Below are 24,392 nucleotides of genomic sequence, written 5' to 3' on the forward strand. Positions count from 1 at the left end.
CTGATCACATTGAGCACTAATTAAACACATCTCACGTGTCCAAGTGTAAATAATTAAATTAGTGAAATAGATTTTTTTAAATTGGAAGAATCCATTCAGACAATCTATGACAGTGTCACATCCTCCTTTGTCTAAACAGTCTGAGTCTTGGTGTCTCTGTGGTGCCAGCTTGAGTTCAATGAACCCACTGTCTAATAACAAAGATTAGCTGGACACTTTTTTCAGTCCCCACCCTTTCAAGGAGGTCATGACAAGTCATAAATCATAACTATGAGTTAAGGCATATAAGTTGCCAAAATCTGCGAAGCCCCTTTAAAGCTTTGTGAGACACATGCAAACCTCATGTAAAAAACTCTGTTTGCTGGAATTCCTGATAGGCTGATATGCTTCCTTGGAAACCTTGTGGGCTGAAACACACTGAAACAATAAATTCCGTGTGCAGATACTGTACCATGTAGTCTTTAGAGAGGCCGGATGGACACAGACCCACGACTCAGCTGTGTGACTCAGTCAACCATCTTCTGTGGCTTTCAGGTGATGCCAAACCTTATTCATCAGCCAAACCCCTACGAGACTGCCTTTGTTTGTGCAGTCATGATTAGTGTGTAAATCATCTAGTGAGGTGAACCACCTTCAGAATTTAAAATAAGCAAGCTTACGAATTTGTGTGATAATGATGTGAAGCACATCCTGGAAAAGTCTGACCACTCCTTTGGTGATATTTGTATTTCCAAGACTTGCTTTGAGAAATAAAGCCCTCACAGAAAACTACAGTACTATGTGAGGTAAATCTGACTCAGTACTGTTGTGACATGGAGAAATAAAACTATATTCCTTAAATTCCCCTTTCTTTAAAGGATACCGTATTCTTTCATTTTCAATGAGTATATACATTGTTTCACTAACAACTGTGCCAATCGTTCTGGGCAACTTGCTGTGTTAAATCACACTGAACAATATAAGGAAGGATCTTGAAAAAGTATAGACCCTGTGGTGTAGTTTCCTGACAGGCACTACATAATGGAACAGTGCGAGCAAGTCATTAAAAATCCCCACGGAGGATGAACATGAATCACTGAAGTCAGCCTGGATGCGTGGAGACCAGATATAGTCACAGAACAAGCCTTTGTCTTAACTATTTATATACTACAGTCATCCACATGATAAAAAAAAGCTGTTTTCTCAGTTTCCAGGTGTATGTCTATGGGAAGCTCCCAGAATTGGAAAAATGTCCTTTGACAGTCCTCTCCCCATTACTCTGGATAATCTACATAACACAAACAGTTCCACATTTACAATCTTCACAGTCGAAACACAGATTGAACACACAGTACAATGCTTCATGAGGTACACGAAGCCTCTATTTATTGCCAGACAATGGAATTACATTTTACAGATAGTTTCGTTATTACCTCTTTTTTTTTTGTTGGCAGTGACTGAGTTAATTTCAGAAACATCATTCAACATGTCAAATGCAAATATAAATCACAGTTATATTATTATTATTTTCATATAAGACGTCATAAATCAAGTTTGTTTAATTCCCCCAAAGCAAAGCCATTGTTAAAGCCTTTCTGACACAAGGAAAGTCTTCTCAAGCTCATCTTCAGTCTTGGGTTCCACCTCAATAATAGCAGCAACAAAAAAAGAAGTGAGGTCATTAGTGCTTCTGCACAGGAACAAAAATATTGCACATTTACTGTGTTTGCTATTAATGAGAAGGTGTGAAAACTGCATGCAGAGACATGGATACAGATAGACACACATACAGTTCTGGATGAGTGGACTTTAACACTAGGCTAATCCCACTTTCACACCCATCTGCTGACCAGGGGAGGAATCTAAGGCCCTGGTTTGCCTTTTTGTTTGTGAACCAGTGTGATCCCGTCACATCCAACAGGCTCAGAGGGACTCACGAGCCGGTGACTGCACACAGACACAGTGGTAATGTGACTTGTGGACAAAGTTTTCCTTCTGTCAGGTGATCAAACATTTTGTTTAAACATGTGCAAAGGGTGACAACCAGTGGTTGGTAAATGAATATACAGTACCATCCACGTGCAATGTATTTGCTCAGCGCCATTGAATGAAACACACAAACATGTACGCACACACAAATCAAGAATACATTTAAGGTAATAAGAAACAGAAGAAAAAAACAAGAGGAAAAAACCCCACAAATTGGGGTTTGTTTGGGGGGACCTCAGTGTGTTTCTTTGCCTAGGGCCCCCCATAGTCTAGGATCGCAACTGCGAAAAACACATGTACACAAATGCATTCACATTGAAATAAATACTGTTTCTTTTTACATCTAATAATACAAAGATCAGATAAATACAGACCTATGTGAAAGATCTTTTAACTAAAACAACACCAAGGCATTTTATTCTAACATTTTGAAGTTAAACAACAGTCTAAATACATATGCTGACAATAAAATATGATAATATGCCCACATTAAAGTATACTATCATGCTTCAAGTATAGCATATAGTGTTTTTCAAGTATATGATGGATATTACTTCTGAAGCTCCAGTGTGAGAAGGGGGTTGCATGCAACAACGCTCAGATTAAGATTGTTGTGGTTATATGACATTAATCGTACATTGAAGAAGAACATGAAAGAAATAAAGTTGTATCAGAGGACAAAATGCTGTCGTCTTTGATGTAATCTACACATTGAGCTTTACAGTTTTATCATGTGCTTAGTAGGATTTAAACAGCACAAAAGAACTGTTTGTGGCTATTGAAATTGTTGTGGCGTGTCATTGAGGTTAAGTAATATCATAGCATGGCCGTTTGTTCTGAGCTCAGGAAACCACTAAGAATTTTCAAGGCCATGAACACATGACAAAAATTTGACATGCCAGCAAAGATGCTTCTCATTTTTGCTTTATATGGAAAAGAAGGCTGTATGAAGTTGGGAAACAGAAGGATCCAGCCTTCTTTTGTGCAACTTAGACAAATGAAATGATGCGATACTTAAAACATGAGCATGGTGTGACAAGAGAGGCAGAATTCAGAGTTAGTGGTTGTCGGACTCTCAGCAAAAGCCAACCCTGAGGATACGTTTCTGTTTTGTGGTGAAAAAGTTCACATGAGCTGCAGTAGAACTGCTTGATGAGCAGATGCTCAAATGAGGTTGCTCTAAAATGCTGCCAGCATCACTTCATTCACAATAAGCTAAACCAGTAGTGTACAAACACATTAGTTTTTTGGATCAATTTATGATATCACCAGAAAAAAAAATACTTCATTTACTGAATAATTTACATCTACAAAAAGAAATTAAACATTACAAAGCAGATGTCCTAAGGTAACTTATTCAGCTCTGTACAATGAATGGTGACTTTCATGACTTTATTCAACTTGGTCACAAGGTGGTGGCAAAGACTAGTATAAAATCGGCAGATTTAACACCATCATGCCAACCAGAGTTGGTAGGTTATTAAGTAAATTTACAAGAATCTGCGCTTAAAGGGCAACGTCACCACATGGCTTTAGTTTAGGGTGTAAATATACAATAATGCTTTTAAAACCCTCTCTGACTTCCCTATATTCTCCGTTCTTCTGGCTAAAAAAAATATGCCTCCAGATGATATAACTTGGGAAATTTCACTTCAGAATGTGTCATCTCGTTGCTCACACTGTGGAGGTTGTGATCGTGGTCAACCTGCTTTTCCAATAATTATTGTTCAACAAGTGCAAAGTTGGTAAGCGATACTTTTAGTGGAGAATTTCATTTGAAAAAAGTATTTTTTTTGGCAAACACAGCATAATGTAGAGTAGGCCAGGTTCCTTTGAAAATAAAAGGTTTTTAGCAGCTTTTACAGTGTTCAGATTAATTTTTCATACTATTTCTGTCCAACTAAACGCTGCGAATACCTCCTATATTTTTAAATGAGTCGTATTTATAATTTATTTATACACTACTCACTACTACAGAAAATGTTAAAAGTTCGTGCTACAGTGATATTATATCATGAAAGTACGGCAGTACAAGTAGATGCATGCTATGGAAATTTCTTTATCTCAAACAATTTATTGAAACAAAAGCTAACAACAGTTGTGGGTATACCACCACAAAAAATGTAAATGTCTTGTGACTTGTTCGGTGCAGTCTTTATCTCATAATGTCAAAATGTGAACAGGACGATGAAGAGAACTGTTTAAATACCAATTGTCATTGAAAGAGAACATTTAGTGGTAAATTCATGGATTAAACATGTTTCATGAATCACGGTGGGATTTGTGTGGTTAATCACCTTGTTAGAGAACAGCATGTAATTCCATAAGTACTAAAACAGTTGGACATGTGCTTGTTTTAATCTGTTGGCGGACCAAAAACCCGCGGCCTAAACTCATAGATGTCATAACTTTTGTCAAATTATTCTAACTCTACCAAATACAGGGTGTAACTCAAAAAGGCTCAGACACAAATCACACAATAATTGTTCACATTATAAAGGATTTATTGCAAGCAAACAATACTATAAATAATATTAACCAACTAAAAAAAAAAAAAACATTCCTTTTTATGAGTTCTGCGGATTGCTGGCAAACAGTCTTACAGTCTTGCAATAACAACTAATCCTTTTTGCAGTTGTGTCAGACTGCTAGCAACTGCAAGATGTGTACTGAAAAGATTTAAAGCTACATTCAGAAAATATATCAGATTTAGATGCACAGCATCTAAACCTTGGGATTTTTCTTAATCATAAAAATTAAAATTTCTTAAAATGTTGAGCTTAAAGCTACAATATGCAACTTCTGTAATGAATACAACCAGTAGACATTTTATGATAGTCCTATGAAATTACAACAAATAATAAAATAAAATTACAAAACTTGCAATTGAAGAAGAAATAACAGCTTCTGATTGGTTGGAGGGGTGAACCTTGCTCAAAAACCATTAGATGGAAATATCTATGCACTATTGCCAGTGATGTTCAACATGTCTGGGTCACATAAGCATTTCAGAGCGACTATCCACATTAGGATACGTTTTGCTGCATTTTTACTAAAAAAATATTCAAAAAAGTTACACCCTGTACCTTTAACCGCAAAAAGGAATTGTTTTTTGCCTATATACTCACTTTCCAAATTGTGACAAAATTTTATATATTTGTTTTTATCGTAGTGTATAACATGTTTTTCAAACTGCCAAACCTTTCACTGTTCTCGTCGACTCAATAGAACAAGGCTGGTGGTTTTCTGTTTGTTATTTTTAAACCAGTGCATACAGAGATGGAAACTGTTAATTACCAGGATCAGGTGTGTTCAGTCAGTCAGAAGCTGAAAGATACCATGTGAGGTGGGGGTGAAGTGGTGGAAGATTAAGCAAATTGTTTGCCTTAAAGCCCTGTTGTTTGCCAAAAACTATTAAAAACCAATCAGTAGGCCACAGTGGTCCAGTGGGTGGCATACTTCTACATTTTGTAATAAAGTACATACTCAGTGCAGTGGTGTGGTTCACTGGTGTTTTTGCTTTTTTGAACTGGAGCTCTGTGGCACATATGATAAATTTAGACTCATTGCTGTGGGTAAATGCAATTTACTGTTGAGTTTAAGTCTGTATAGGAGGTTTTGAAATTAACAAAAGTATAGAAAAACTTTATTGTTTAAGTGACCGTCAAGAGATTAATAAGCTTAAAATAGTGTTTAAATTTGCAACACATAATGTCACAACTGTGGAAATAAAAGTTGTATATTGACTGTATCCAAATGTGCAGTGCATTGAAAATCATGATAATCCATCTTCAACAATGATGATTGAGTTTGGCCTGTACCTTATGCATAGGGCATTCATTAGTATCTAGCAAATTATGCACACATTTGGTGAAGATTATCTGCCATTCAAAAAGTATCTAATAAAATCCACAGCACAGCATTTCCCTGTTGGCCTTTACTTTTGTTTAGGTAAAAAGAAAAGACGTTTCTGTGAGAATTTAAAACAAAGAAAACTTTTAGTATGTCCAAAAATTCTCAATACCTTAGAATCACAAACAATTATCCCAGTTGTCCCCATTTTCATATCAACACTGACTGAAGAAAAAAAAAGTGTCAGAAGTGCAACTATGAACAGCTGTTTTTGTTAAAATGCTTATTTGTAGTAAAATAACAGTCTGAACTTATGTCCTGCTAGTTCTTGTGGCTTCTTAACATTCCAACAAAATGACTGTTTGTGCCTGTTGAGTCTAACAGCTTTTCACTCTCATGTCATTGCTGTCGTTTCCTCTCCGATTCTAAACAGAAATTCTCAAAAGCTTCTTCTATCTCAGGCTCCATCTCATCTTCAAAGTCGTATCTGTAAACAAAACACCACACCAGTGATTTAAAGGCACAGATTTTTTTTTTTTTTTTTTTCAGTTTTAGGATCTTTTAGAACAATTGTGTTCCTGACTAATATTTACAGACACACTAAATAACATGCTCAACAGACAAACGCAAGTCTGGTAGAGGGGACAGGAGCAAGTTAAGCTCCCTTTCACACCCAACTGCTGACTAAACAGAATCTAAGGCCATGGTTGACCCTGTTGCGCTGTGGGCCAGTAAAACACATTAGCGAAGCTCAGGGGCCCACAGGTCAGGAGTGGAATTATGACTTGTGCGAAGCTTTTATTTTTTCACAAGCCTAAATTCGCAGTAACACAATGGTACTGATGACCATTTATAGATCTGGCCTTAAACAAAACCATAAACTGGTGATGATTAATTCAGATAATTGAGATAAAGAATAAGGTTGCTGACAGAAAATCCTTCAAAATAATCCCCACTTGTTATTCGACTACATCCTTAAGACCGAATGTGCCATTTGGAAACGTTTTCAGGCACTAGCACTTTGGAGTGACTGGGAATCCCCCCAGGATATGAACAATTTAATTCACAGAAACATTCAGAATTTACTGCTGCATTATGCAATGTGAGTATCTGTGTTACATTCAGATTTATACTGCTGATGCTCCTGTCCACCAAAAATTCAATAAAAAATTAAATTTTAAAATAAACAAGGAAGAAGAAAGTTGTTTGTTTAGAGTGGAGTTATTCTTATACAGGTCCATTTGGTACCTCAGGAACTATTATACACTACTCACAAAAAGTTATATTTGGGATATTTGACTTTCGGGTGACATTTATGGAAAATGTAAAATGTTTATACTAAAGTGATGTGTCATGAAAGTAGGACATTTAAGTAGAACCATGCAATGGTAATTTCTCCATCTCAAACTATTTCTTGAAACAAAAGCTAACAACAGTGGTGATTATACCACAACAAACAATGTCAGTGTCATATGCATTCAAAAGTTTAGAGAAGGTCAAAATAAGATCACCTGTAAAGGTCATAGTGCATTTTAAGTGTATTTTCACCCAAAATTTGAATGTCCCAAAGTTTTTGTGAGTAGTGTCTGTATGAAGTACATGAAGATACTTCATTGACTAATCTGTTAGAAGAAATACAAATCCCTGTTGCTGTCCACTAAACAACCAATGTAAAGAAATGTTCCACACATGTGATTTTCATTGACTGCAGGTATTGTCATGGTTAAAAGGCTTATAATGGAACTGCTGAATGGTAAAAATGTATCCACAGCAACAAACATCAACAGGTGGCTTTACAAAAAGAATATTATTTTAGCCATTCAATTTGTACTTACACTTCATCTCCATTTTCTCCATCAGTATCATGGAAATAGTCCTGTTTATCCAGGATTTCTTGGTATTTCTCAGCGTATTCTGGAAAAGCAGAGAGACAAGCATCCAGATACCTGACAAACAGTTTTCTTTCTAGCTGGTGAATGACTATTGAGAGTAACAAGGATGAGTAAAGTCAAAATATCACTTTATAACAATTACTTGTATCTAAAACAATAATGCAAAATGTATGGAAAAGCACATTTAATGAAAACTTCAGTCATCTTTCATATTAATAAAACATTCTGCCTGCTTAAAAATTGGAGAATTGTTATGGTTAAAAATCACGCTTTTATGTATTTAGTCAATATAGTAATTAGTTCCTTTGACTGAATAGGTTTAATAGCCTTACCTGGGTCTGCTGCTGTAAAAGGTGTCCCGTCTTCTGTGTAAAACGTAGGTTCATTCTGAGAAGAATAAAACACAACCATGAGAGGACCAAAAAAAACAAAACAAACCAAACTAAAACTGTATAGTACCGTTGTACTCACCATAAAATAATTGGGGTCATTGTCTGGTGTGGCATTACTAGCTGAAGCACCAGCACAGACTCTGCCCCAGTCACTGGATCTCAGCTCAACTAATTTCAGAAGCATCTGCCTGACATCCCTGAGGAGAAAATCATTCAGGTCAGAAAAACTTTTACTGAATTTGATCTGCTCTTATTTGCCAGTTCATGGATAACCTTTAAATGATGGTTCCTATGGCTGTGTATGCATGTGTCAGTGTTAAAAAGCTTTGATGTATGACTGTCTTTATACCGTGAGTACAATATCTGCAAAGTTTTCTGAACTCTGGATGTGTCCAGCTTCTCAAGGTGCAGAGGCAAATCTGTTTAAACCTAAAGTTACCTTAAGCATACGTTTTGACTAGCAGCTGAACACAAAAGACCATTTTTAAATACACACCTGCTGCAGGTGGCATCTAATAGAATTGTTTCTATTCTTTGGACCAGTTCTTCCATATGTGGCTGTCCCCTGTCTTTCCATGCATCGTCGAGGACAGAACCTGTTAACTACAAATTCAAAAGACATTCTCATTAACTCTCTAAATGAAACGAAAATATGTTAGAGTACGTAATTGAGAATTAATACCTTAAGCAGTTTCACGGCACAGATGAGGTTTGCATCCACAGGATGGGAGAAGAGACTCTTCATCAGTTCAAACAGGGCAGCGAGGAGGATGTGTGCTCTTTCGGGAGGTCCTTTACTACTTTTTACCTAAACCAAAAAAGTTCAATAAATGACTGACACAATAAAAACACTGAAGCTATGTAGAGTAAAATGTGTGTTGTGTTGTATGAAATCAGTTTCCAACTTTGGCCCTTTGTCTAAAATCTACAACATAAAAAGGTGGATGGTCTGTGAACTACAGGAGTGGCAACAACACAACTGAGTGCACAACCAGAAGAACCCTAAACAGCAATTCAAGAAGCAAATACCAAAACAACCATTAGTGATAAGATGATACACATAACCCAAAATAAAATCTATAGTTTGAACTGCTATGAATGAATAGCTGTCTAATAACCAAGCAAGCATAAGTCCCACAGGGTCACTACCTGCAGTTAAGTAGTTTGCAATAGAAACCAGAGTAATCCAAAAACAGTTTTCATATGATTCACAAATGTTTTAAATCAAGATTTAAAACATTTTAAATTGTAAGCATTTACACAAGTTTAAGAATGATAATGTGTCTTAAAGAAAGCCTTAAAAAAGGAGAAAGTTAGGAAAGAGCCTGGGACCTCTTACCTCCAGGTTAAGATAGAGCTCTCCCAGAAACAAGACAAAGGAGTGAAACTTCTTCTGGGTGTCAACGTCTCCTTGCACAGCTGCATCCCTTTGTTCAAACTCTTTTTGACATCTACAGCAGACAGCATACCCACTGTTAGTGCCAATATAACTTATACATTAACAATACATTAAGTAAAAACAGCGATAAAAATCACCTTTTCAAGAGAAGCTGACGAAAGCTGCCGTTTGGTGAGTTGATACTGAGGCGATGAGACAGGTGGTTACAGAGCCTTGCGCCAGTATAAGAAAAGTTTGGAATGGCAGTAGACTGCAATGAAAGGCAAAATTGAATCTATACTGTGATGAAACAGGTCTGGTTATATAACAACCATAATTAATAACTATAGAACTCAATGTGTATCTCCAAACCTGTGTGAAAATCAGTTCCACCAGCTCCTGCAACAGCTCTTTAGTAGTGACCCAGTAATTGAGCGTGTCAGTTATGTATTCAACATCTGAATCAAAGGACCCTGGTGAAGAGCTCAGGTGGTCAAGAAAGTCTGTGACCATATCAGACAAGAATGGTTCACTGTAATAACCTTCACTGTCATCACAAGCAGAGTCCTAAAAGGAAATCACAGTACAAACATTAAATGAATGAATAAAGATTAGTAAATGGCCTGGTTATTAGTCATTAGAAATATATTACATCTGAAAACACCTGTTTAACAAATGTAATCTGTTTAACTGGTGCTACAGTTTTGAGTACAGCAGCATTCATTGTCAATCAATGCTTCAGTTTTTTCCTTCAGTCACACAAGCATTGTCAGCCCCTTATGAGATTCTTTAAACAAGCATTTTAGTTTTCATCTCCATCTACAGCATCTATGTTTCTGGCAAAAAAAAAAAAATCTAGCAGTAGACAGACACTATGTGTTATCTACAACAATAACAAATAATAAATTACTCTTACTTCATACTGGGGCATTCCAGATGGGACAAACTCTGGAGCGCTGGCTGAAAGCTTTGATGACTTGACCAAAGAATCCACATTGTTACTCCCTCTGTAGGCAGACGTACTGTTGGTATTTGCACTTTGCTGGATGTTATTTTGTCTTTTGCAATCTGAGAAAGAAAGAAGCAAAATCTAAAAGGGCTGGGCTCAGAAGTCCTGTTGCTTAAATAGATGTAAATATACATTGGGATTTTTCTGGCGGCATAAGGATGTATAATGTTGTACCTAGGATCAAACATGTAGGATCCACACTGAAACTGTTCATAGGATCAGTTCCATGGTGGTTTTAGTGCTTTCATAATTTATTTATTAACTTTACCTTCCGCTTCACTGTATAGCACTTGCACAATACAGTGCAATTATGTGTGCTGTCAATAGGATATGTACAGCAAAAACAATGGATCCATAATTTTCTTTTTAGTATGCTTATATTAGCATCTATTGCTGGTGTACATATAGGTTGGTCCTTTATAGTTCATAACTGAGCGCTTCTTACCTCGTTATTGTGAAAATTTGGTATTGTTCGGACATGTATGTTTTCAAGAAAAACAAGCAGTAACAAGCGGAACGTCCTCGTGTTTGGCAATGATTTGGGAGACGGTGTAAATTCAGACGTGGCCTAGCTATGAATGAACAGACAGTACATTGGAAACCGGATTTTAATAATATGGTGCAAATGTACGGAAGCTGTTGATCTCGGCTCTTGTGTAACTTTGCCTCATATCCAAGCCAAATGTTGAGATATTGCACTCCATTAACCCACAGTAAGACTCCAGCACCGTCACGTTGGAAAGATTTTTTATTATTTTATTTTTTATTTTTTAAGGGAAATGGATTATTCCTCTTTGCTCTGCATTGCTTAACGTTACGTTAAGCTAGCTGCACGAAGTTTCAGGTCTCCTGTTGGTGATGTAGCCTTAACTGTGGCGTAACTGTTTCACTATGTGACATCCGAGTGGCAGCTTTATTTAGGTGCTGCGTTAATAGTGGTTACCCCCTTACACGACACAACTATCCAACAGGTGCATGTCGCTGCGCCAAAATGCTATGGTTAACTGAGCTAGCAGCTAGCTAGCTAATGACAGCTCCGTATTTAGCGCTTCAACAGTTAAACAAGTAAATATTAAGCACCGGGGTTCTTGGGGGAAGTGATTGTGGCTATTGTCATATTTAGGCAAAAATAGTTTTGGCTTTCATTTTAATTTCATATAATCGGATATGAAACTAGCGAAGGTGTTAGCTAACTTGGCTCTGTTAATGTCGACATTCGCTTTAAGTAACAGCTACCTACCTCCACCGACCATTTCCCTGGCGGTACTAATGCTGCTCTCAGCAAAAGGCGGGGTTGTTCGCGGCTGTCTCAGCGGTTCCCTCTGGTTGAAGAGCATGGTTTTGGCCTCATCGTCCTCTGTGGCACCGACAAGCCCGGGATCTGTTGTCAGATTGCGGCTTCTCCCTGCTCCAGGAGCTCTGTCAAAATCGTCGTTCATGGCTGCTGTTTTTCACTCAGCCTCTACCAAAGTAGCATCGGAAGAACTATTTTCTTGATGCTTTTTTGTTCCTTTTACGTAGCGGCAATTGCTGCTTTGTTTTAAAATTACAGCAAAACACGCCCTATCTCCGTTTCATGGTGGCTTTTTCTCGAAACTCTAGTATCACACAATATACACAGCTTTTTTTGGCCACTTCCTGTAACAACAAACTGTCTTCTCTATGACAGTTTTCGATACCAAAACAGAGCTGTCTCCCCCTAGTGGCTCGGAGTAGAGATGAACGTCCACATTATTCAGGCAAATAGTTTAAAATATACTATTAAACGGTAAATCATAAAGTGCAACGGATTGTTAACTACTTTATCCCGGTGGACGAGTTTATGTATCTATTCATGAATACAAGTCCTAATTTTCAAGATGTGTCCAATTTGCTTAACCAGGTCTTTTGCAATTAAAAACGATTGTATTTGTTACACTTAGAAATGGCATTTATTGACAGTAGAAACTGTGTCAAGTCAAAGCAGTTTTATTTGTGTAGTAGTTTTTATAGGTGCCTCATATTAGAACTAAAAAGCTAAATGAATAAGATTCTAAAATCATATTTTAAGAGCTATCTACAAAAACTTAATACAATTTCTTAAAATGTTTAGTCAATTTATTTTATTTGTGAACCTTAGCAATATTTTAATTTTTTTTGTCTTTTCTGTTGTAACCCATAATGTCTGTATGTGCATCGTTAAATTAATTTAATCTTAAATATGATGAATGTCCACTTTAATCCTTACATTTTAGCAATTTACATTTTACAGTAAATGACTGAATGTCATTTATTCATCCGAATGTGATTATGTTATTTTTAACAGTTGCTTTTATCCAGAGCAACTTGCAGAGGCACAAGTAATTTGAGCTACAGTTACTTGCCCAAGGACACATAGACTAAAGAGGCTGAGATTTAATCACAAATCTTGTTATTTCTGAACAACCTGCTCTACCTTCCAAGCCACAGCCCCCACCCCATGCTTCTGTGAAGTATGTTGTCTAAATGTTTTAGGAACGTAAATAAGGGTTTTCTCTTTCAGGATTAATTATCCATCAATCCATTATCTTAACTGATTTTCCTGTTCAGGGGTGCTGGAGCCTATCCCAGCTGTCAATATGTGAGGGGTCGTCAGCCTATCTTGGGGCCAAGACAGAGAAACAAACACATACAGACAACCATTCACACTCATATTCACACCTACGGACAAGTTCGAGTTACCAGTTAACCTAACATGCATGTCATTGGACTGTGGGAGGGAAACAAGAGTACCCGGAATAACCCACACAAGCACAGAGAACACACACACACTTTTAAAAGATTTATTATGAAAATAATTTGGGACTCCAAAGAAAATAGTGAAGAACAGGATGGACATTCTTTTTTCACAAAGAAGTACATACAATTCATTCAGTCCATAAAAGTTCAGTTGCACAAGCTAAAAATGGATTAAAAGTTAAAACACTCCTTATGGAAAAAACTGCTAATGAATGATACATAAGTACTGTACTTATTGTAAATATTGTTGGGTAGTTTTTTGAGAAGTATTTGATGAGAATTTGAACTCTATATGCAAGTGTAATATTTCTCTCTGAAATGGACTGGAATAGTACTTTTATAGTGGGCATTTGAAACATTTGGTTCCTCACCATTGTTTAGTACAAGCTACTGCAGTTGGGATATTGAAAATAATACATTCATAAGCTCAAACTCCCCCAGTAAATCCCCAGCTCTCTGTGACAAATATGCTCACATAAACTTTATTAATTTAACTGTTTCATGATATGTATATCTTTGTGTATCAATTTGTCTCAATGCTATTTTATTTAAAGTTGTCAAAAAGGTTTACTGTTTAACCTTTCAAAATAAGGAAATGCAAGCTTCTGTACTTGACTATATATTTTTGTGTTCTCCATGATGTGCCCGAATGCTATTAAAAAAAAAATAAATCTACTCTGACAGAAATCCTGGTTTAAAAAAATCATAAATATCTTAATTATATTTTAGTTTACCTATTTTAACTTTAGTCACACCTAGAGAGAAGATTGTCCATTTTGCCTTTAGACCCAGTTTTCTTAATTTTATGTAAACTCCTGTTTAGACTGTGTGAAATCACCAAATTACAGAAAAAAGGTATTGAGGACATGGCCTTAGTGTTACGCCCTTATATAGACTACGCCAAACAAGGCGTTTGGTGATTTAAGTGGTGCTTGCCGGCACAACATGAGTGCGTATAGATAAACCATTCCAAGAGTCATTGAGGTTCATTTAGTTAAATAAGCTCATACTCATCTAAGATATTTGGTAGGGCACTAAAGGTTGGATAATTACATTTATTCATTCCAGGAAGATTCTGGACCTCTGCAACCCCCTCACAAGTGCCTCTCTCAGTAGCTGCCCACATGTGTTGCACCAGACTTCTCAGTGTAAGTATTCATTAGTTGTTTTAGCCTCCAGTCATTTTCCACTTGTTTCCCAAAGCTGGATCACATTATGCCACAAAACATTCCCGTGCCAGAGATGCAAAGACCCACTTTGATAAAAGATTACTGCCCTTATTTTCTGATATTGCAGTTTTTCCCTCATCCCTGCATCTTGGAGAGAGTTCAAACATTCACAAACATCAGGAATGCACGGGATGACAAATAGCTGGTGTTGAGAAGCGAATCATCCGCATGCTGCATCACCACTATAGGTTTTTAAAAGCGAACAGCCAACAAATCCCCCAAACAGCATCTCCAGATTGCTCCAGGGCTCCTATTTACCAGTACACATTATGCACGTTATATTCCCTTACATGTTGCAAAAAGCAATTAAAGATAAAGTATAAAAAAAATAAAATACAGCGTTAATGTTTATGGAGACAAATTTCTCCTATGTAATTTGTAATTACAAAATTGTTGAGAAATGAAAAAAAATAAAACTGGAAACATTAAAAATATATATTATCCACAGAATACAGAAGAAAATAAATTGCAAAAGAAACCAATACATACGGAGGCTCTCTGGTCCTGATCTTTCATCTTAGCCAATGTCTGTCTCATGGACACTGTTGTGAATGTTGCCCCGAAGGCGCAGGAGCAGCAGCAACATCACATTGCTCAATCACTTACAAGAGCAGAGAAAATGTAATACACAGTGCCGTGCACGGTGCAGACAAGGTCATGGCATCGTAGTCAAAGTGTTGCCATTGGCTTTGGCTGTCAGGGTGCAACACACAGCAGAATGGCTCAGTACTAATAATTCATCAAAGTGAAGCCTAAAATTGATATTCATGGAGAAAACACCATAGCTTATAGTAAATAACTTTCTGTACTTTGAATTATTTTACTTTAGATCGTCTTTGTTGTTTTTCACTGCTTCAAATAGTGCACATACGGTAAACGTGTCACAGGGGAACCCGATGATCACAACGAAGACCATAACCTGTTGCAGTCTTTCCTCTTCTCTCCCAATTTGTCAGGCCTCTCCTGAGATAGAAGTTCAGAGAGGCTGGAATAAGAGAACACAAGGTCCGGAAGCCTGTTGCGTTAATGTTCTCCCTATGCTCTTTTGATCTGCCATCATGGCAGCTGTCATTGATTAGTGAGCGTAGATGATTACTGAGGGAAGTGGGTGTTCAGATGCAGGTCATATCTGTCCCTCATTTACATTTTGTCACTACTTGGCCTTCCAGAAACCCACAGGCACGAAAACGTTGTTTTAAAATGTTTTTTTTTTTTTTTGTTATCAGCAGGTGCTTTAGCAGCAAACTTTACTAGGCCTCCTGCAACAGGAGAATGTTGGAGCTCCACAGTAATGGCTGATATCAGGAAATGATGTCAGCATCTACGGGCCATACCCTGGAAGTTAGCTCTTTCCCATTTTGTTGTGGTTGGTGCTTGTATGTTTCCAGTTTGTTTGGGAACTAATCATTAGTGCAATGGTTGCCACATGCACCACATATCTGCCTTGCTTGCCTCTTGTCCCCTCCTAACAGATAAGACCGTGCCCTAAACGTTTCACTGGGATTTTTCACTACTCGTGTCCCTAAAGTTTCCCACCACTAAATTCATCCTTTGATGTATGGAAGAAGAAAGACTACTCGGTTACAGAGGAGTAAATTATAATTTTATTTTCACATAGTAGAGTTCCTATAAAAAGTAAAGAATGCAAAGGAATGTTTGCCCGTTAAGTGTTGCCCTCCAGTTTAGAATTTCACAAAATAAATAAGTCATTACAATAAAGTCAAACCAGAGTGGTTAAGTATCAAACATTTGCTTTAACTGAGTGGTATTCTCTGTTATTTATTGCTGTCACAATAAACTGACTGATTTCCCTCATCTTGCCGTTGTCATTTTATATTACTGTCCTTTATGTGTCACAGAAGAATACAGGCTATAAATTACATCTTCAGATACGTCTGCATTAATAGTTCATAAGCTGGGACAGTATCCTCTCTGTTGTCCACATTACACACATACTCAAACTGTTTGGCACAGTAAAAAGGATAAATATTGCATCCTGTGCCACCTACTAAAGTACCTGATCCCAGTCAAAATCAGGAGGAGAGACCATATTTTTGTGTAACAGTGATAGTGCCTTGTTTCCATTTGAGAGATGATCAGTCAAGTCTTTATTTTTCTGTATTGTAAAACTCTCTGTCCAGTGCTGCTAATTCTCCTTCTCCAGTGGAGTTCGCCAGTTCACACCAAAATTGGAAGGAAGTGGGTGGCCGTGTTCTTTCTGCGGGTTTTCTTCCCTCTCAATGGCTTCCCGTGGACATTTAGACCCACAAACATCTGCCGCTTCTTGTTCTTCCACTTGGCCGATGCATACGTGTTATAGCCATTCTCCTCAATTCGCTCCTTCAGGGTGCAGTCAACCCCAAATTCCTTCTGAAGAAAAAAAAAGAAAAATCATCTTAATCTACACTGAATATTTTAAACTAGTGTTGTACAGATTTCATGTAGATATTTAAAGAAGCAAAGATGCATCATCCTCTGATAGAATAAATTATAATTAATAATAATCTTTCTCTCTCTCTGTCATATTGACAGCTGACTCAAATACTAACCGCTCCATACACCTCGCCCTTTCTGCTGATTGCCAGATAGTAGTTGCTGTTCAGCCCTTTGATGGCTACCACTCCCACGTCCACTGATGTGATTTCCAGAATATCTGGGCAAAAAGAAGTTTAGGTCAATATGTGTCAACGTTTAGAATTAACATACTGTAAGAGCATCAACTTCATTTCTGCAAATGCAGTGTATTGATTTTTGAAATACGGGTCACTGAGGAAACCCAACTGCTGAAGGTGTTTTCTGTCCATATCTAAAAGTCATTTTACAAAGGAAGTAAAAGTGAGACAATGATTTCCTGACTTATAGGTGCTGTAGATAAGAGTATAGACACTACTTAATGCTTGGGCAGGAGTCACAGGCCAATTACTTGAAAGTCTAGATGCCTAAATATTTTTTTACAGACATTAGTAGAGTTATGATAAATAGCAACATATCACATTCTCATTTTAGGACATTCACATGTGGGAACACGCCGGATTTTGTGTAATGTCACATTTATTGTTTGAGTGCATTTCAGTGATATTACAAAGTTACTTTAATAACCTACACCTATGTGATTCCAGGCGCACAGGCTATATACTGTAGTATGAACATTAATAGGTGGATACCGCTGACATTTTCGGGCTGTTTATGTTCTGTTTGGTAGTCAGGTTACCAAGTCCCTATGCAAATAATTCAAGTTTCTCATAGGAGCTAATTTATATTCCATTTACCAAGGCTGCGCTGTTTCTGAAGACAGCTGTGGTTTATTTTGTGTGGTTTCAGCATTGGAACTCAGAGAGATATAACTTCCTAATGTGTCCTAACTTGTCTCATCTAATGCTGGTGTGTGTGAGCCTCCCCTCTTCCCATGGCATGTTTGATTTCATCCCTCCCTCCCTCCCTTCCTTTCCCCACTTCCTGTGAGCTGTCATTATTTTATCCTGATAAGCACACATGTGACACACACACACACAGTTTACTATGGGGGTGTGAACTCCAAGAGTCGATGACATCCTTTGATCAGATCAGCAGCCCCTCCTCTGTCTGATGACTGTTTGTGTGGCAGCTTGCTCTACTGTCAGACCCACTCTCTGGTGGCTGGAGGGGCCTCTGAAGCTGCCAGCCTCTTACATGAGTGGACAGTGTGTGCAGGTGTGCCCCCAAAGAACAATCCCTCTCCTAAAGCTACAGCAGCTTCTCTCCATGTCCATGAGGTCTTGACTGTATCGGTTTCTAGTTCAAACAGTGCCACCTCGGGGCAGTGAGGTCTGAAGCGGCAAGGCGGTGGTGGGGACTGTGACACAACGGCCATTGAAGATCTGAGAGGGCCTGGTTTCTGTATGATATCGGGTGTCAGGTATGGAGTGAGGATGTAAGACAATCTATGGCAGTCTTTGGCTGCTCTGTAAACATGGGAGGGATGAAAGGAAGGAGAACAGAGGAGGACAGAGGAGCCATGACAGTGAGACTGGGGGTGGAGTGAGGATTAAAAAGGCTGTAATGATCACTGATCAAAGTCAGCTACCGGAGGCAGGGGCGAGACAGGTTACACACACACACGCACGCACGCACGCACACACACACACACACACACACACACTCACACACACACACACACACACACAAAGGCATTTACATATAAGCATTCACACAATGTTGTGGCAGGTGAATGTGCACTGTCCTGCACACAAGCAAACTCAACCTGGCTGTGAATGTACAGAATCTCCCTTCACTGTTCTCTGCTGCGTGTTCAGCTTCTCACAGAAATGGAGAGCAATGAGCTTAGAGCCGTTAGCATGGGAAAAGGACATTTTACATCTTATACACCGCACATGTTGCCTAAGGTAAACCAGGCAGGTCCAGCTGTTTACATGGGGAGACAGCAGATTTTTTTTCCTAATGTGTGGCTTATGGGAAACACTGTTAGGTGCTTCAACAGTAAATGGTGCGTTGTTTGTGGAATTGCCAGTCAGAAATAAAGGTGGATTTTCCACAGTAGGATGCCAAAAGTGTGCATTTTGCAGCTTGTGTTGCTATTCTTTCTCACTCTTACTATGCTTTTGGATGATCTACACAATATAACTTTTCGGCACATTAGTTTCGTTGTAAATCAGTGTATAAAATAACAACACTTGACAAGCGCTATACTGAGTGTATTTACATAGAAACGGTTATCCAGCCCTTCCCTTTCTCTGAGAAAATGCTATACATTTCTCTCTTCATCTTTCTTCCCCACGCAAAATTCTGTGATTCAAGGAAGATGAATTTGCTTATATGTGCACACATACTCTACATATACATCAAGCACACGGTCTCGACCCTACAGCATGGAAACACTGTTGGCCAAGCACAAACACACACACACACACACACACACACACACGCGATCTTGACAGGCTCGCCCTCTCACACCAACACAGCCGTGGATAATTACCTAACCTTTTTGCCGCCAAGCCTTCGCCTGATACTTATTTAGCAATATTTCACCAGTCACTCAGACCTGCAAGTTGTCTTTAAATTTACGAGAACTCAGCTGGGAATCATTGATATTTTAGTTACGTATCTTGGCCATGCAGAAAGCTACTTAGTTGACTTTTACATTTTCTCGCTCCCGCTCTCTGTGTTTCTCTGTAACCTCAGCACAAGCTCCCAGCGGGTTGGAAAGCCATGTGGGACAGTTTTGCACTGGCATCCCCATAAATCTGTGGGAGGCTGGATACTGGTTCTTTAATAGACAGTGAGCCGGGTCCACGTACTGTAGGTCCAAAGGCAGCACCCAAAACCAAAGCCCCCCACATCCCACATCCCATACATCTATTTACCTTGCAATGCCTACCTTTAGAAAAGTCAAGCTTTCCTTCAAACACTAAAAAAAAATGTGATATTTTGTCACTTCAAGGGACCATGATTGGTCTACAAAGGACGTCAGTCCTGGGATCATGTCCAGCCCCAGGGGCCAGAGCAAAGACTGAAGCTGCTGTTGTGTAGTATCCTTTACCATGTGAACCTGATATGAGAGCACATAATCCACACACAGTGTCCCCAGACCCCCTCAGGACACAGCTTTTTGATGGCACCATCATTGATACTGAAGACAAATGGCTTTGATGTGGCCACAATTATGTTCAGCCGTCATTCATGAAGTTGGACCTCTAGAGAGCCTCTCTTTTTCCCTCTCTACCTGACGCTCCATTCATGATATCTCAACCTGGCTTTTAAAAAAGGCAACACATTCCTAAAATATTAACTCATGAATCAGTAAAAAAACAAAAAAAACAAAGACAGAGGAGTGAATCATCTTCCAAACATACAATAACTTCAGTATGAAGTAACAAACCACTTTTACAATAAACTGCACCAAACGTCCTTACTCTCCTTCGGTTTTACTACTTTAAAGAAATGGCTAACAAGGATGGCAATAAAATTGCTCCCAATGCATGTGACAGTAAATAGAAATGCTCATATCATTACCTTGTCAACACTAACATCTCCTCTGACAATCTGCCTCCTCATGCCTTTTCTGTTAAGCCACTTTGAATGTGTGGTTTAGCTCTCCCAAGACGAACATTATAAACTTTCGCAGGAAAAGAGCACGTGAGAAGGACAGAGATGTATATGTGTGTGTCAGTAATAAGCAAGCACATGTGTCGCTGTTGGCTGCTATATGATCACACACCCACTGGAGCATGTGAGTGCCCGCTGGCTGAGAGGCACACACACGTAGCTTGGTGGGAATGCTGAGGGACTAATGAGAATGCTATTTTACTGACTGATATGCCGAAACATACAACATGTAATCACTCTAAAGACGTGTTTCTCCAAGTAAGCACGTCAAAGTGCTTTAAACAAATGTCTGATCTGTGACTGAGGGTATGTAATTTGCTGGACACTGGCTGGCAGGCGGGCAATGTGAGTGGGAGAGACTCAGACACAGCACAGAAGGGCAGACAGAGCCTAAAAGCATCAATGAGACTGACATCTATATCCTCCCCCCCCAGCTCTTCTGCAGTTAATATTAGTTCTGTTTACCCTGGACTGTGACGACTGCCTGATAATGACCAGGTTATCTGCCCCTGCTCCTTTTTAAGCCATCTGAGAGCTACCACCATTGTACTGAGTGTTTGGACAGGAGAGATATCAGAGGGATGTCTGGTTTAAAACAAAAAGACGACTCTAATCAGGAATGCTAAGGAATGGGCCTGCTGGCGAGCTCTGAAAATGAATGAATGAAAAGTTATGTTTTGAACTTAAACTCATTTTATTTTTGTATTTTAGAGGGGTACGAAAAGAGTTTTTTTTTTTTTTACACAAGAAATACACATCTCATTTCTGAAATTAGAACTAACCAAACATTTAAGAAGGCTTCTTGGTGCCAGACCTGTTCCTGACTTACTAAAGCAAAAGACAGGTGCTGTTTTTTTTTTTTTTACATTTTGTTTGAAATATGAATGCTTCAAATTTTAAACAAGGTCCGCAGAAAGTTCAGAGAATTTGTTTACAGGCAGTAAAAGCCTTTAAACAACTTGTAATGCCAAGTCCTTAGCTTTGGATGACTTTTACCTTTAGTTGCCAAGGGAGATGCTCATATCCATTTTGGGTCTAATCTAATTCTTGTCATTTTTTTTCTTTTTTGATTGCTTTTTATATTTAGACACTCATTATGTTACTTACTGAGGGGATCATCCTTGCTCTTGGTTCCATTGACCGTTCCATTCTTATCGATCCTCAGGAAGAATTTCTGGAAAGAGAATAGCTTCCGCCTCCGTATATCCCCTTGGAGATGATTGTAGCTGCGCACATGCCTACCCTGTGGTACTCCAGTCCGACCTAAGGGGCCCCTAGTGGACCTGGGCCTAGAGACTAACTCTGTCTCACTAATGTTCAGTGGAATTCTGAGAGTTTGTGAGTTGGCATGCCTCAGTCGTTCTCTGCGGTGCTGATGGCAGGCCACTCCGGGTAGAGAGAGGGAGAAAACCACAAGGGCCAGCAGGACAGGCAAAGACAGGGAGGAAAGCAGTGCTGATGACCTTAGTCTGGAGCTGGTCCCAGAGTCAGAACAAGCCACTAACCCAGACTTGGAGCAAGACGAGGCAAAGGCAGCCTTACTCCCTCCAGCAGCCCATCTGATCATGGTAGTGTGCTGTGTGGAGGACTAGAGGCAACCTCAGAGCCTGGGACATGCTGCTGGGGGCGAGTAGAGGCTGGGAGGGCAGGAAGGGGAGCCCGCCACAGACTGGCTGAGATGGTCCCCCTGAGATGAAGTGTAATTTATTTAGCAACTATGTGAAATTCTTAGATTTCCCTCTGAATTGTTTTTGATAATGATGTGACTGTTCAGCAAGTCACTGTGTTGCAAGTTGTATTCCAGTGAGTTTTCCTCTCCACTGTTGAAGAGCTGATTATCATAAAGTCTGCAGTGTGTTCTGAAAAAAAAAAAAGATTACATAAATAACAATACCTCAGTTACAATTGTGTGTGTCTTCCAGTAAGACCCGTTTTCTTTCGTTTTGTAATTCGTTTCAAATTGTTTGTGAAATTTTCACTATTATTCTTGGCTGCTCCAGTGTGACCCCTGAAATTCCAGGCAGTTACTCAATTTAAGAAGAAGTCCAGAAAAAAAATCCCAAAATATAAAGTTTACCGATATCCAGGTGTGTAAAAATCCCTAGTTCCATTGAAATCAGGCAGTTTACCTGTCCGATAGCTGCTCCACTCTACATGTGCAGAAAAGCATTTTCAGATTTCACTGTGAGGAGGAAAAACTATTCAAGACTTAAAGAGGAACAGTGGTCAATCCAGGCGCATGTCAGATAATCCATCTGTCTTCTTCTTTCGCCCTGCTCCTCTTGCGGTCTCTTCATCTCCCTCCCTCTCTCTCTCGCTCTCTCTCTCTCCCTCTCTCTCTCTTACTCTACCCCCAAATGACTCCACCTTCGTACAACATCGAGGTTGGGGTTTGGGGAGGTGTTTCTGTCTGTCTGAGGATTGAATCAGAATTGTTTGCCTCCTTGCCTTGATATGAGGATTCCTGCTGTGATCTCCTCACCTGAAGGTGATAACAGAAAAAGACTGTGTGTTGTGTTGTGTGTGGCAGTGTGACTGTTAGTTATTTGATCCCCTCCCTCCTTTACTCAACTTCCTCTCACACATATGGGAGCAAGTACTGCTCTGCATCTGGAGTGTGTGTGTGTGTGTGTGTGTGTGTGTGTACATGCCTACATACAAGCCAACTTACGACTTATTAGTGTGGGTGAGAGGTGACAACAGGGTTTATCTGAGTGGCTGTTGCGGGGCAGGAAGAGGCAGTCTGTTAGTAGTGGATCAGTCTTCATGGCCACAGATTAAAGTGGTGACTGCAAAGTGTTGTTGTATTTGTAGAGTCTACAGTGGCAAAAATGGGAGACAAGTATTTTATTCATGTTCCTTTTAGTCATCCCGTACATTGGCTGTAGGTTTGAGTGTGAAGGCGAAACATATCAAAAATTGAAATGGATCCACTTGTTACTCATTAAGATGTGATAATCCTGACAAGTGGTCACCCTTTTTTATCTCGTCTGATAAAAATCATATTAAGTTACCCTTGCCGGTTCCAGTCTGGATGCCACCTTATCATGACCATCTTGCTAAGGCCTCTCTCTTTCCCTCAAGGCACTTTATCGTAGTGTTATCTCTCCTGCAGCGTTTTAACGCAATGAAGCTCTCTAGTTTCACTCACCAGACCTCTGTCTTCCTCTGACTCAGGTGTCTGAGTGGCGCACGGCCAATGAGACTCTCTTTTACAAACCATGCATCATTTTCTCCTCAACATGAGGCAAGCTCAGGATAGACAATGTCATAGCAGAAAAGACAACAATTGTGCAAAGACTTTGAAATATAGTGGTAATAGTCAGCGTACTGATGAGGCAACTCTGCAGGAGATAACATTGTATCTTATTGGCCTTATTGGTGTCCTTCTTATTGAATCATCATTGAAGATGCACAAAGAGGCAAATCATACCCAAATTAAAGAAACACTTCCAAGTTCTGAAACAATTCAGACATGAGTGGTGGATTTATGGACTGCAACATTAGTAGGAACTTTTGAGGCTCGTTAAGTTAAAAACTGAGATTAGAACCTTATATTGACATTTTCAACAATCCAGTGAAATAAACAAAACTTGCTGCTGGCAGTCTTATCTCTTCTCCCTGATCCTAAAGTCTTTAATGTTGGGTGTCTGTCCTGTTTCCCGCTTTCCTTCCTTTAAGTCCTAGTTTTTAGTGCCTGCTTTAATGTCTGTCAACGATCTATGGCCAGAACAGCAGTCTGGTCTTAACTCTGGTCTTGGCATGGCGTTATCTAGAGATACAAACAAACAAATCTTATCAGTGCTTCCTCTG

General features: G+C 39.0%; 2 protein-coding genes across 3 annotated transcripts; both read right to left on the minus strand.

The window, feature by feature from the left end:
• Positions 1 to 5,315: 5,315 nt before the first annotated feature.
• Positions 5,316 to 12,132, minus strand: paip1 (poly(A) binding protein interacting protein 1). Its single transcript, XM_067521789.1, has 11 exons — positions 11,732 to 12,132; positions 10,399 to 10,550; positions 9,855 to 10,049; positions 9,641 to 9,753; positions 9,444 to 9,555; positions 8,787 to 8,912; positions 8,601 to 8,707; positions 8,184 to 8,301; positions 8,045 to 8,099; positions 7,656 to 7,734; positions 5,316 to 6,307 (listed from the first exon to the last, which is right to left on the minus strand). Exons 1-11 carry the CDS (start codon positions 11,928 to 11,930, stop codon positions 6,220 to 6,222), a joined length of 1,344 nt encoding a protein of 447 aa, XP_067377890.1. The 5' UTR covers positions 11,931 to 12,132; the 3' UTR covers positions 5,316 to 6,219.
• A 3,926-nt stretch (positions 12,133 to 16,058) lies between these two features.
• fgf10b (fibroblast growth factor 10b) lies at positions 16,059 to 23,059 on the minus strand. Of its 2 annotated transcripts, XM_067521823.1 has the most exons (4): positions 22,709 to 23,059; positions 21,687 to 22,438; positions 17,027 to 17,130; positions 16,059 to 16,847 (listed from the first exon to the last, which is right to left on the minus strand). In XM_067521823.1, the coding sequence occupies exons 2-4, from the start codon at positions 22,144 to 22,146 to the stop codon at positions 16,656 to 16,658; spliced, it is 756 nt and encodes a 251-aa protein (XP_067377924.1). In that variant the 5' UTR covers positions 22,147 to 22,438; positions 22,709 to 23,059; the 3' UTR covers positions 16,059 to 16,655. The 2 variants fall into 2 exon arrangements, with proteins under 2 accessions (XP_067377924.1, XP_067377926.1); XM_067521825.1 differs by having other exon boundaries at positions 21,687 to 23,059.
• Positions 23,060 to 24,392: the final 1,333 nt, after the last annotated feature.

This window comes from Channa argus, chromosome 11 (genome assembly GCF_033026475.1).
Source record: "Channa argus isolate prfri chromosome 11, Channa argus male v1.0, whole genome shotgun sequence".
Taxonomy (NCBI): Eukaryota; Metazoa; Chordata; class Actinopteri; order Anabantiformes; family Channidae; genus Channa; species Channa argus.